The sequence below is a fragment of the Diabrotica undecimpunctata genome, chromosome 4 (assembly GCF_040954645.1).
Source record: "Diabrotica undecimpunctata isolate CICGRU chromosome 4, icDiaUnde3, whole genome shotgun sequence".
Classification (NCBI taxonomy): domain Eukaryota; kingdom Metazoa; phylum Arthropoda; class Insecta; order Coleoptera; family Chrysomelidae; genus Diabrotica; species Diabrotica undecimpunctata.
The window spans coordinates 5,672,379-5,686,431 of record NC_092806.1 but is presented as its reverse complement, the minus strand read 5'-3'; the positions used below and the strand labels follow the sequence as shown (position 1 = coordinate 5,686,431).

The window sequence follows — 14,053 nt, the reverse complement described above, 5'->3', positions numbered from 1 at the left end:
AAACAAATAAAATACAGAATTAAGAAAGCGGAAGAACAATGGTTAAAAGAACAGTGCGCAGAAATAGAAGAATACCAGAAAAGACATGATAGTTTTCACACATAAAAAATTAAAGAATTAACTCACAGCAATAGAACAAAAAAACCGGGAATACTGAAAGATGCAAATGGGAAACTTGTGTTAAATACTAACGACAAATTAAAGAGATGGACAGAATACATCAATGAACTATTCAAAAATAATAGAACAGAACAGATGGAGATAGAAGTAGAAGAGGATATGGTTTTAAAGATATTAAAAGAGGAAATTAAAATGGCATTAAAAAACAGCAAAAATGGTAAAGCAGTAGGTCCAGATCAAATCCCTATAGAAACCTTTAAATGCATAAATGATGAAACCTTAGACATTATAGTAGATTTATTTAACTCAGTACACAAAAGAGGACACATACCGAAACAATGGTTACTCTCCACCTTTTGTGCTATCCCTAAAAATACAAACGCTAAATATTGCAGTGAATACAGAACAATATCACTAATAAGTCACATTCCCAAATTATTCCTGAAAATAATACATGGTCGTATAAATAAAAAACTGGAAGAAGGAATAGATGATAGTCAGTTTGGGTTCAGAAACGGACTAGGAACCAGAGAAGCGTTATTTGCTTTTAATGTGTTAGCTCAAAGAGCATGAATATGAATGTTGATGTGCATGTTTGTTACGTTGATTTTGAAAAAGCATTTGACAAAGTAAGACATGAAAGATTAGTAAAAATTCTAAACATAAACAACATAGGCCATAGGGACTTACGAATAATAACTAATCTCTACTGGAATCAAAGAGCACAAATCATAATAGATAACGAATCCAGTCCACAAATTGAAATCAGGAGACGAGTTAGGCAGGGATGTAGTATATCCCCATTACTATTTAATGTATATAGTGAAGCTATTTTTAAAGAAGCATTACTACCTCAAAGTGAAGGAATAATAATTAACGGAAGATCTATTAACAACATAAGATATGCAGATGACACCGTGATTATGGCAAGCTTTGCTGAACAACTTCAATTACTGCTAAACAAAACAAACAGTTTCTGTAAAAAATATGGACTAAAAATGAATATAAAAAAGACCAAATACATGATAATAACAAAGGAAACAAATAATACCTAGGAACCTGGATTTCAGACAATAATGATCAAACAACCGAAATAAGAGCCAGGATAGAAATAGCAAGAAATGCGTTTGTAAAAATGAAAACAATTCTTTGCAACAAAGACTTTAGATTAGAACTGAGAGTAAGAGCACTGAAATGCTACGTGTTTTCGATACTGCAATATGGACTTGAAAGCTGGACATTAAAGCAAGAACACATAAATAAGTTACAATCCCTTGAAATGTGGTGTTACAGGAGGATGCTTAGAATAGCATGGACACAGAAGAAAACTAACACGAGAATGAGAAATGGGCAAAGAATGCGAAATAATAAACACAATAAAAATAAGAAAGTTACAATATCTGGGACACGTAATGAGGGGACAGCGATATGAACTGCTAAGGCTGATAATACAGGGAGAGATAAGAGGAGGAAGGAGTATAGGAAGAAGGAGAGTGTCATGGTTGAAGAATTTGAGGGAGTGGTTTAAATGCAGTTCTATAAAATTCTTCAAAGCAGCAGTAGATAGAATAAAAATAGTGATGATGATATCCAACCTCCGATCGGGAGGTGGCACTTAAATAAGAAGAAGTATCATAAATAAATCGTAATTCCAAAATTGTATTTATTTATTAATCATAAGCTATATATATATATATATATATATATATATATATGTTTGTTTTGAGGTTTCCGCGGGAGCTATATGTGCTGTCACTATTTTTCCGGGATTGACTCCGCGTTGTAAAATGCTGGTTTTCTTGAAAACCATTGTTTTGGCGACGTTTCGACAAGGTCTCACTTGCCATTCTCAAGCCTCCACCAGGCTCCACCAGGCTTGAGAATGGCAAGTGAGACCTTGCCGAAACGTCGCCAAAACAATGGTTTTCAAGAAAACCAGCATTTTACAACGCGGAGTCAATCCCGGAAAAATAGTGACAGCATATATATATATATATATATATATATATATATATATATATATATATATATATATATATATATATATGTTCGGACTAATGATTATTTTTTTACATTTGTAGTTCTTTGAAGCATCTGTGACCACTCCATCTTGCGATCCATTACTATCATTGTCTGAGAACAGAATTAAAGCCTCGTCTGAGTTTTTTGGAGCAGCTTGCAAGGCTGGACCTTGGGTTCATGATCTCTCTCTTGATGTACAATTAAGTAAGTATTATTGAGTATGAAATATTTAATTGATTAAAATAATATTTTTCGAGTTCAAAAAATACATATTTAGAAACAAGGTACATGAAAACAGATGATAGAATTGCTACAAAAATAAAGGAACTCTTCTTCTTCGGCTTCAAGAAATTTGGCACTCATAATAAGAAACTGACTTAATATATACGAAAATAAAAAAAGTGGTACAACCGACGGTACTGATAAATCATAAATTATAATAAGCAACAACTTATTTACTTTGCCAACAATATTGCATAATTCGATGCATGAATCACAAGATCAAAAGTAAAGCTAAAAAGAATACTTGGAAAATAAAATCAGAGGGCAAATAGTTTGGATTCTATATACATAGATACAGATAAAACTAAATACACTGAAATAAGAGAAGCAGAGTCATTACATACAAAGAAAAAATTAAAAATGAAAAATACTGCAAAGATCACAATTTCCAAAAGGTTGAACAATAGAAATGCCTTTTACTGACAGTAATAAATAAGCATATTTGCGATATGAAAATAGAGAAAAACTTGCAATGAACAATAAAATGCTGCAGCATTATTTTTAATCTACACAGCAAAATGCTTTTAATCCGGGCTTTAGTGATAATATTCAGAACCATAGAAAAAGTAATATAATTATATAATTAACCAAGCTTGTTTAAAAAAATTGAGATCTGATGTTGGTGTAAAAATCTACCGAATGGACTCACATAGATATGCAAAGAAAATATTGATGAAGGAAGGTAGCAAATTAAAAAAAAAAGGTAAAAAATAGTTTGAAATGTTGAATCTGAAATCAGATTCTTAGAAGTACTAGAAGAGGAAATAGGCAACAATGGAAGACGTTACTATAGAATATAGAAACCATGGATCTACAGACATCAATTACTATTTATATATAATATTTAATTAAATTAAGTTGTAGTGAAGTGACCAAAGTAGAAGATGTTACTGAGCAAATGGTAAAACAAATGAAAATTTCAGGTGATACTATTCTAAAAAATGATGGAGAATATTGCACTGTTGTTTATTTATTGATTTATTTGGTATTTAATTTTTATTTACACTTATTTCAATTTATTACAGTCATCTAACACTAGTTTAATGCATCTACAATAACACTAAAAACACCATCAATTAATTTAAAATATATTTATTACTTGACAGTACAAATTTATATTTTTGACTAACCCTTTACTATTTGATTTAACATTTATATATGCTTTTGCTTGGCTCCCAGATTACGGTAAAACTTTCGGCGCCGCTACTGGTAACCAGTCGAACCAATTAATTCTTTAGTAGGCCATTAAACACTGGACACGTGCTTCTCAAGTAATTAAAGCCAGGTACACACATGCCAGTAAATTGGAAAAGTAGCTGGCATGCCAGTTGCTGGCATGGGCCAGTAACTCACAAGCACAAAACACATTCGCTAGTAATTGGCATGCCAGTAGCTCGCTTGCCTATACTGGCAAGGTGAAAAATCAGGGAAGATTTTTACACATGCCAGTGCTAGTAAATAATCGAGTGGTTTTCATCTGAAACTAAAGTACTTGTTTTGTAATTAAAAGTTTTTGAGTTTTCAACAAAAAAAGGGGATTCGTGAAAGATTTTCGGAATTAATTCAACAAGCAAATATTGCTGATGACCACAGATATTGTTAGAAATTTAATAATGAATCCGAAGCGGAACTCAGAAAGGAAAAAAATTTGGTTAAGAAATTGGATTATTTTGTCCTTTATCTCCTTTATAGTAATATCTTAACCCATTTCCTCTTGAATTTTTGTGTAAGCATTGTCACGGGCTATTTTATTTTTATATAGAGATGATTTAGGATTCAAAAGACACTCCAATTCTCTATATATAGCAATAAATTTAATGGGTTTTAATGGGTTTTTTTATCACCCCAACAAAATATTTTTTAAATTAACAAGTTTAAAAATAAAACGATTAATTTTTATCATCAACACAACAAATCTGACAATTCTCTGCTAGCTACTGGCATGCCCGTAGCGCTAGCGCGCGTTCACACATGCCAGTGACACTCCCCACGTATGCGCGTTGCATCTCACAGCATGCTACTAGCAAGAAAAATCAAATTCTTTGCGATTAACTAGCATGCCAGGTAACGTGCACACTTACCAGTTTGGGGACAGTAGCTGGTGCTTGCTAAGTACTGGTATGGTACTTTATACATAGACAAGTTGCTTTGCCGTTAGTATGGGGATCAGTAGCGTAGCGAGCGTAACAAAATAATAGGTACCTGTATAATATTTTCGAACTATAGGAATAGGACGAAGAAGGTCTCAGTAAAAAAGAAGTTACAATTATAATATACTGTAAAAATATACATATTATTGCTGACCATATAAATAGATGTTTTTATTCATTTTGTCAAATTTATCATTTTTAGTTTAGTTTAGTTTAGTTTAGTTTAGTTTTAGTTTAGTTTTAATAATTCACTCAATTTGTTTTTAGAAAGAAAATATCCCAACCTTTGCGACCTTTGTGGCGATCCCCAAAAATGTTCGATGGAGGATAAATATTGGGGACGCAGAGGATCCCTGTACTGTCTTACGGATGGAGCTGGAGATATTAGTTGGGCTCGTTTGGACGACGTCAAACCTCATTTCGGATTAGTTCAAGGATCGCCAGAAGCAACAGCAGACGGATATTACTTCTTATGTCCCAATGATTCTATAATGCCTCTAAACAGTACGAATCCTTGCGTTTGGGTAGTTAAACCATGGCCAGTTGTAGCAACTAGAAGGTTAGTTCTTAACAAAAGTAATTTTTTTAATAATAGTAACGGGTAAAGAACCATGGACTCAACTATACATTGTAATCTGAAGTTTATTATCAGTATCAGTCAAGTATTTAAATTTATTTTCACGAAAATATTTAAATCAGTATTGTCATTAAATCATCGTTAATGTTAATGATTCACGAATCTTTTAACTAATAGACCTCCATTTTTGGCTGTTAGTGTTTTTTTGCCGACATTAATAACAGCATTTCCGAGGAGTCACATCATCGTGTCCAGGGAATGTACGCTACAGAGGAGAAAAGAGTCGCTCACTTCTCAGTAACTCTTCTCGCTCACTTCTTAAATAGAACTGGAAAGAACTAGCAGATAGGTGAACATAGTTGAATCCTTGAGGATAATTTTCAGTATAGTAGGTAAGCTTTCGCAGAACTTACTGGTATTATGGGAGTGTTATATTAAGCCCTGGATATATCAGGATCAAAAAAAGGTCCATCGAATGTTGACAGAAAGTTTGTTTCTAGGAGGTCTGCCTAAGTCCAAGAAATTATATAATATTTATTGGAACAAGTAAAATATACCAATTGACTGCACTATGACCAATGTAGCCCAGACTTCTTCCAGAGAAAAAAAAGCCATATGAAATCTTAGACATGGCCCTTTGATTTATTTAAATGGGATGGTCAGTGTATTATCAATTTTCACACAATTATTTGCAGTAGTCTAGTAATTTGACCCTGCTATGTTATTAACGTATTATTGACTTATTATGGATTATTATTTTAAATTTTTATAAATATTTTAGGACCGTAGCAGACGACATTCAAAAAATAGTGACTCCCTTATCACACAATGACAGAATTTCGTGGAGATACAGTTTACTGATGCTTCTTGAAACGGCTTATACAACCTTTTACAAGCTACCAAACATCGATCCTATCGAGACGTATTTGGATCAAGCAACTGGTAACTATTCAATCAAATTTTTAATATTCCAAATAAAAGATTCATTTATGTATTGAGAGTATTACATGTATGATATAAAACCAAAAAGCTTTTTCGGTAAAAAATTGTGGTCCATACCCATCATTTTTCATTATTGAAAGTTTAAATAATAATTAATTCATTTTTTTTTAAGAATCGTCTAGTTTTATCTCTGGAGTGACTACAATTTATTCAGATATTATATTTTCCCGGCATAATAATTGTGATAATTCATGAATTTTTAAGGTTCTGTTGCGCGTTTTTAGTAACACTGTAGACATTTTTATCATGACTCGGATAAAATGAGTTGTAAACTATGATGTTTTTTTGAGCATTACAGCAGTTATAGTAGAATCCCAAGTTCACGTGTATCCGCCAAGTTTTGCACAAAGTTTACTTACGTTCAAATCATGGTGCATGTCCATAATTAAGCTTTCCTTCATTTTCTACCACAAGATAGTAGCCGTATCACCCAGAAAATATTTTCTGATAATAGCTATTAATGTGTTCAGAGTAATTGAGTCTATTTACTTCTGGATAGAGAATCGTCGTATTGATGGTTTGTGTTGATAAGTTATTTGGATCATTTCAGACAGAATATTGTTCTTTTTGATATTCACTGTCGACAAGATAGCACTCGGGCGTTTCCAATTGATTGGGTTTATTTTCACAGTACTGTAAAATTTGGCCATGTTGCTGAATGTATTTATGTTTTTCGCCTTAAAAAAATATAATTGTATTGATAGATCAGAAGCCAATAAGTGTGTTTTTAGGAATATTGGAAACGGAAATTGTTGTGGTTGGAGTCAATCTCAGTTTTTTAGGTGATTCAACAGTTACTGTTTCTTTTACTTCAACATATTTTGGCGTTTTAACTTTTAAATCAGAAAATAGTATAGCATCTAATTTAAAAAGTTGATTAATTTCGGCAGCGAAATTAGATTGTTGTGAGCTTTGTTGTAATTTTTTATCAATTCTGCCCAAGATTTGCTTGCAATCAGTTTTTCTTCGTTTTTGTTCGTTTTTACTAACTTGCTACCAATCTTTTAGGTTACCTTAGCGCCAATAGCTTTTCAGGTTGCCATCCCCCACGTACTATAACAATCTGCACAACTTCCATTAAAGAACACGCGAAATGTTCTTGGATGCGCGAATCAGCTTCAGTGTACGGTATTGAACCAGATTTGGACTGTGTTAAAGCAGATAACAAAAGTCACTGTATGTGGGCTTTAAACAAAAATATTGCTGATGTAGTGATCCTACCGACTGATCTAGTTCATCAAGCACAAACGTAAGTTCTCTTATATTCTGTAACTTTATTTTTTTATTATTATTTGCATTAGTTATTATTTGATACACACTCAGTAAAATCAAACAAAAGACAAGATTAGGTAAGCACTTTACATCCAGATATAGACGTGTTAGAATTACTTACGTATTTCAGGGCATGCGCATCTAATACAGAAGTTTAAAGACTAAATTCATGGCAGTCACAGTGTTCCTTATGCTCTGGTTGTCACCTCGGGGGAACAAATACGGGTTTAACCACCTTCTTATATCCCCGGGTGCTCTGTAGAGGGCTTCGAATATACTGTCGAGAGCTCCTCTACTTAAGTCCATTTTCGGGTTATGGACTTAAAAAATATTTATCTTCGGTGTCTTGCCTTGAAAAAGGCAAGATATTTCTTACATGACAATTTCTTCGTCGAAATAAAAACACCAAGTTAAGTTGAAACAATTCTCAGCCACAGAGTATGGAAAATAAATGCAGGAAGCAGAGCCCCGAGAGCACTAAGCTCTCGGAGAGTCCGAGAGGGACTGACCTGGCTGACCTGAAAATCGCCAATATTTATATGCGCTGTTCGAGCAATAAATAGGGATTTCCAGGTCAAGAGCCAATGGGAAAATTCGAGGCGGGGCGATGCGCATCGAAATGCGTACTAGTCCACAGACTATGGCATTCGATGACATGGTCACAGTAATATTCTTCTGTAAACAGCACAGTGGAAAGTCAGACAATATTTTGAACAGTTCGCCGGATCAGCTAGTATTTAATATTTGAAGAAATATTACATTATGTTTATTGTATTTTCAGTGGACTTCAGAAATGATTTTTAAACGTGGTCAATAAACGTTGTATCAATAACATTACCATCTTCATTGAATTTTTGTGCTGTATTTTTTTTATTAAATGTTTTTATATAGTTCTTTTTTGTTTGTAGAAAGTATAATCTTACAACACTCTTCTACGAAACCGTATTGGACGATGAAAAATACATCACCGTAGTAGCAACAACAAGCAAAATAAGCAGTATGGAAGAACTAAGAGGCAAGAAAATTTGCTTCCCCGTCTACGATGGAGTTGCTTGGAATACTGTAAAGAACGTTTTGTTCAACAGATCCCTTATCCACAAATGCCCCTTGGACATAGAAATGGCTAACTTCTTTGGACCTAGTTGTACACCTGGTGTTCCCAAGGAAAGTGGTTTTGAAAAGTTAAATGAGTTATGCCAAGGTGATACTTTTGATGGAGAACTTGGAGCTCTACATTGTTTGACTAGTGGAAAGGGAGAAGTGGCGTTCGTCTCTAAAAATTCTATTTCTAAATTTATGGCAGGTTTGTGTTACAATTATTAGAAAAACCTAAACTACTGATTTAAAATTCATTATTTGACGACAAATTACACAAAACTTTTTAACTGGTCATTTTTCTCCAATATATTTCCCAATTTCCGTCAGTTTTTATCGTATATTTTGTGTAACGCTATAGTTTCCTAAAATTATTTGTTTTTATTTAATTGAAAATCGAATTATTTCACAGTCAGTTTTTTTCTTCGCGGTACTTAATCCTTTGAGGAGCGAATTAAAAATATTTTACTTTTAATTGTGATGTCTTGATTATTCTCCAGGATCTGGTTACCGCTGATAGCCAAGGTTTACTTTCTATGGAAGTTCTTGAGAAAACATTCTCCAAAATGAAGTACACATAAGGTAACAGATAAAATTGGTTCATAACTAGTTCACAAACAGCATTAGAAAACTGTTAGCTGTGATGGGTCGGATTCTTCTTCCTTAGGTTCTTTTACCTCGTCGGAGTTGGAAGTCAATATAACGATTTTTTATTTACCACTGTTTTAAACAGTTTTTGTCCAATCAGATATCGCAAGGTTCCTTTACATTGCCCTCGTGCCATCATGGAAAAGGCATGCCATCATTCCATCTTTTATATATTTTGACTAGCGGATTAGTTGCTGTTCGACGTAAATCAATAAATCATTCCTGTTTTTAATTACAATTGTTTACCTGTAACATCTTAATACTGACATCTCATTGACATTTTGAGCCGGATAGATACTCTATGTCCGGACTAAGTTTAGTTTTTCTAAGTATCTACTTAACCCTGGTACATCACACTTATTTTTTAAGGCATGAACTTCACACTCGGGTCTCAGAAACCCAAAGCTGTTTTTTAGCAAAAAAACAGAAAATGTGAATATTTGATGGATTTGGGAGAATATCTAATCTTAGTAGAATGTGTAGAAAAAAATTTAACCATGGTGTGGTATTTCACAAAGAGATATATTTGTAGAAATTCAAAAATAACATAAAATAATATTCAAACATAAAACATTGTTATTAAAACAAATAAACATTAAATTGAAATTATCATCTACAAAATACACCTGTATAACTATCCTTGTAACAAAAAAATAAACTCTTTCGGTAATATAAGTCTTAGTTATTCTTTGCCAGGTCTTCAGTTTCTTGGATCTTGATGTTCGCATTCACAGCATAGCTGGGCTCTATGTTCCATGCAATATGGTCTGCGACACTCAGAACACGCAAAACTGGTTTTTCTATCTTTTCCTTTTGCCCAAAAAAGCAGCATCTAACTTTTTTTTGTTAAATGAACATCATGTTGTGGTGGGGGACTTCAATTCCCAGAATTTAAGAAATTCTTTGCCGCAGTGTTTTTTGTAAAGTAGGCACGGTCAATCGTTCTTGTAACCATGGTTCAATTAAACTCATCCCTAACTGCTTTAGAAAAGATTTTCGATTATTGTTTCTACTTTTTTCCAGTGGGGATTTGAGAGAGAAAACAAAACCATTGCATTTATTCCACTAGCATCAAGTATATTGAAAAAAACCGATGACCATTTTCCCCAGTAAACTAGGAATATTTCTTACTGGTTCATCCACTATTTCGTCTTCATTGTCGCTTTGTTCACTGTTGCTGTCTGACAGTTGCTCTTCAACGTAATCTTCATCAGACTCGTCACCCAAACATATCGTCTACGATGTCTTTTTCACTCTCATTCTCCCATAAATTGTCTGCCTCTCTCTGTAATTCTACCTCAGTTAAAGGACGACGATTTTCTCTGCTAGTTGATGCCTTTACTCGACTATTTTCTCTACTAGTTGACGCCATTATACTAAAATAAATAAAAATAAGTTGAAACAAAAGTATTACCGTAAACATCACCCTTGGGTCCGGGGTACCCATGCTTGTACTTCTGGAAATATCTTACCTCGTTGTTTCACTAAAATGCAGCGGGTGACCCGTATTCTAACTCGGCTTACGACAGACTGAATTTACATAAAGTGACAACACACATAAACCACTCATGCGCATGTCACATTGCAATGAATGACTCTCTGGGTTTCGGAGACCCAACAGTGCAGTTCCAGGGTTAAGTGGTTTTGTCATGATTAGTGGTATTTCGATTAGAAATACGCCCAACACTGCTTTGTGATCTGGCTTATGTTGAACGATGTTAACCCTTTGAGTCCCAAAATAAAAATTCAACTTGTTTACAGATATATTATAAACATGACCAAAGATTTTTTTTTAATTTCTACAGAAAACTGTTTTGTGGTACAACGCAAAATAATTTTTGTTGTCATTTAGACAAATTCCTACACTACATGTAGAGCATTGTCACCTTCTTCAATGCGTCTTCTTTTTTGTACTGCAAAGTCCACAGTGACATGATGTTGAATAAATTCACATGTGGCCAGCAGATGTCAATCTGGTCCATTCCAAACTTTTTCTACCCCTCTTTTTAACTGTTTCGACTGCAATTGGTACCCGTGACACATTTAACCTAAAATGTTTTAGTGTGAGTACAGATCCTTCTCCCCTTTTACAAAAAATAATATGAATTGACCAGTACCACATCTATAAAATGCCAAAATATACGCATATACCACTTTTTGCTTTTTCGGTAGGCAAAAGTAGTCGGATCTTGGATAGTTTATCATATCCAGGTTCTCCTTTTTTTAGTTCAGTCCTATTGTTCACTAAATGCAATCTGCCCATAATTTCCCAAAATCTATTTTAGGACATTTTACTGGAAATGTACATGTCCCGTACTTCGTCATTTGAAGACCAAGAATCTTTATAGAAGGCAATTTCTTTATTCCCATTAGTACTTTTATGCCTAGAAACAATTTTAATTCATTTTTAGTTATTGGAGAAAAATTGGTTACCCCACCTAATTTTTGTGTAGTGTGTAAATTAGTTTGGAAAACAATTTCATCCAATAAAGCTTCCGGAAATAAACATAAAAATATTTGATATGGCATAACAGCATCATCTGGTATGTTTACTGGTTCTGAAAAACTAGTAAATTCAACAAGTGGTTCAATTTGAATATTCTTACTCCAGGAGGCACTGCTGTAGTTTGCCAATGGTTCGTCGTCACTGCTATCATCATGTAAGTACTCCTGATGGTTTGTCGACGTACCCGGATTATTGTCAGAATTTTTATCGTCGTTGGCTACAGGATTTATAAGTGTATTTATATTGACATGTTTAGAAGGCTCTGTAAGCTCATTCTCATAATCAGAGTTGTCGTCATCTGCATCTGAGATGACAGACTCTTGATCAGATGGAATTGGTCCATAAAATTCACTGAATTATTCGTCTGTCATTTTTTCTTACTTACTTAGTCCTAAGCCTTTCTACCGTTAGTTGTAAGACTAGTCATTTTTTCTAATTCCAAATAACTATATCTCTTCTTACCCAAAATAAAATACACCATGAGTTCCAGTAGCTTCAACCGAAACTATCTGTATAAATGCCTTCACACAGATTTTTTTTTAAACCAAATTATCTCTACCACCGAATAACTCTCTACTCATGCAAAGTACACTCTGTATAATTTTTTTAAGCCCTTCTCTCTATTCGGATTGCCGAATATAGGCCTCTCCTAATTCTGGCCATTCATTTCTGTTGTTTGTAAGTCGTTTCCACATTGGTCCTGCAGTTCTTTGCCATTATTTATAAATATTTATTGTTTATCAATCACGCAAACAATAATCTAATTTCTCTGTGAGTGTTGATTGCCGCGGTCACGCGGTAACGGAAAAAACTGCGAGAATAGTTATAGGCAACACAATATACACGTAGACTCACCGTGGAACCGTTGGGACGTTCAGTAAAAATTTATTTAGGTATTATTTCTCCATTTGTTATTATATAGTTTACTATTGAATGCCGACCTTGAGACAAAAATGTATTGTTTATTCTTTAATGAAGACTACTCTATGCAATTTGTACTATTATTGTATGGGCCTTATACTTTTGTTTTGAATTACGGCAATCTTTTATTATCTTTTTAAATTCACTACCACAAATCATTTTGAAGGATCTGTATGTCATTATGATTTTGCATGGAAAATAAATCTCAATGGATCTACCTAAATTAATTTATTATTTTTAAGTCCGTTTTAAAACATATTTAAAAGAATTTTAATTTTAATTATTATTATTATACATTTTTTATCTAAAACTTTATTATTTAAACTGTGCGCCATCTTTTAGCTCATCGCCAAACTAAGTTAGATATCTTTATAGAAAGTTAATTCGTACAAAATCTAAATTTTATTATCCCCGTTTGATGTCACGATTAGACTGAAGAACAGAATAATTATATTTTTGTTGTATTTTTTAATAATTTAAACAAATCTTTTTGTTTTAGCGTACCACGTAAACGAAATCAAACAGGTCCAAGTAAGTTGCACAGACAAAACATCTGCGTGCCAACTGAGTTGGGCGCCTGTTGGTCAAGCTATGGTAAGGGGCAATTCTACAGAACTCTGGAAGAAAGACACCCTAGACGTTTTCCTACAATTAGATGAACTTTTTGGAAAGAACTACAAATCTACGACCAATGCGTTTACAATGTTCGGAAGCTATGACGACGAACACGACTTATTGTTCCACGATGTGACACAGAAATTGAGAACTGTACCGACCCTTAAAGAGAACGATCCAATGACGTCTGTGTACGAAACTTCATTAAATAGTGACCTAAAATGTTCGATTTCGGGTTCGAGTATTACTAGATCTTCATTTCCATTGTTTTTATTTTTAACTTGTTTATATTTAGTTTACTCCGTTAAGAATGTTTTACTGTGAGTCGACAATGGCAGCGCATTGGGCACTACGTATTATAAAAGTTTTCGAGAAAGACAAGTCTCATGTATTATATTTTTTATATTCCTGTTTGAATCTATTGGTTTTTTTTAAAATAACCTTTTTGCTTTAATCCTTGATTAACTAATCCGATATCTTTCTATGTTGGTATCTAGATCAAATGATTAAACTGTAGTCTTACTTATCGAAATGTTTAATCTGCTAGTGCACAGTGACGCTGCTGTTATATTCAACTGATTATTACTGTGATATATGATCTGAATGTAAAATAAAGTGTTTTAAGTATACATTTTTTGCATATCTTAGTTTATTTTCACGACCGAAAATAATTACTTACTCAGAATCGGGGTCATTTTTTCTCGTAGGCATCTGTTATAAACCAATACTGAACCGATGACCAAGTGGTCTATTATAGCGCCTTGACTGGAGGACATACGGTAAGTATGCCCGTTATTATTCTGCGCTGATCCCTGCTTCTTTCCGAAGTAATTAAGCCCTATT

At 33.6% G+C, this 14,053-nt stretch overlaps 1 protein-coding gene across 1 annotated transcript in view; it reads left to right on the top strand.

Moving 5' to 3' along the window:
• The window catches only part of Tsf3 (Transferrin 3), a 42,659-nt gene extending 28,809 nt beyond the window's left edge, over window positions 1-13,850 (top strand). The window contains exons 5-10 of the mRNA XM_072528747.1: window positions 2,202-2,346; window positions 4,842-5,133; window positions 5,933-6,093; window positions 7,162-7,402; window positions 8,334-8,728; window positions 13,095-13,850. Coding sequence (XP_072384848.1) covers window positions 2,202-2,346; window positions 4,842-5,133; window positions 5,933-6,093; window positions 7,162-7,402; window positions 8,334-8,728; window positions 13,095-13,534 — 1,674 coding nt within the window. The 3' untranslated portion in view covers window positions 13,535-13,850. The remainder of the gene's footprint in view (window positions 1-2,201; window positions 2,347-4,841; window positions 5,134-5,932; window positions 6,094-7,161; window positions 7,403-8,333; window positions 8,729-13,094) is intronic.
• The last annotated feature ends 203 nt before the right edge of the window (window positions 13,851-14,053 follow it).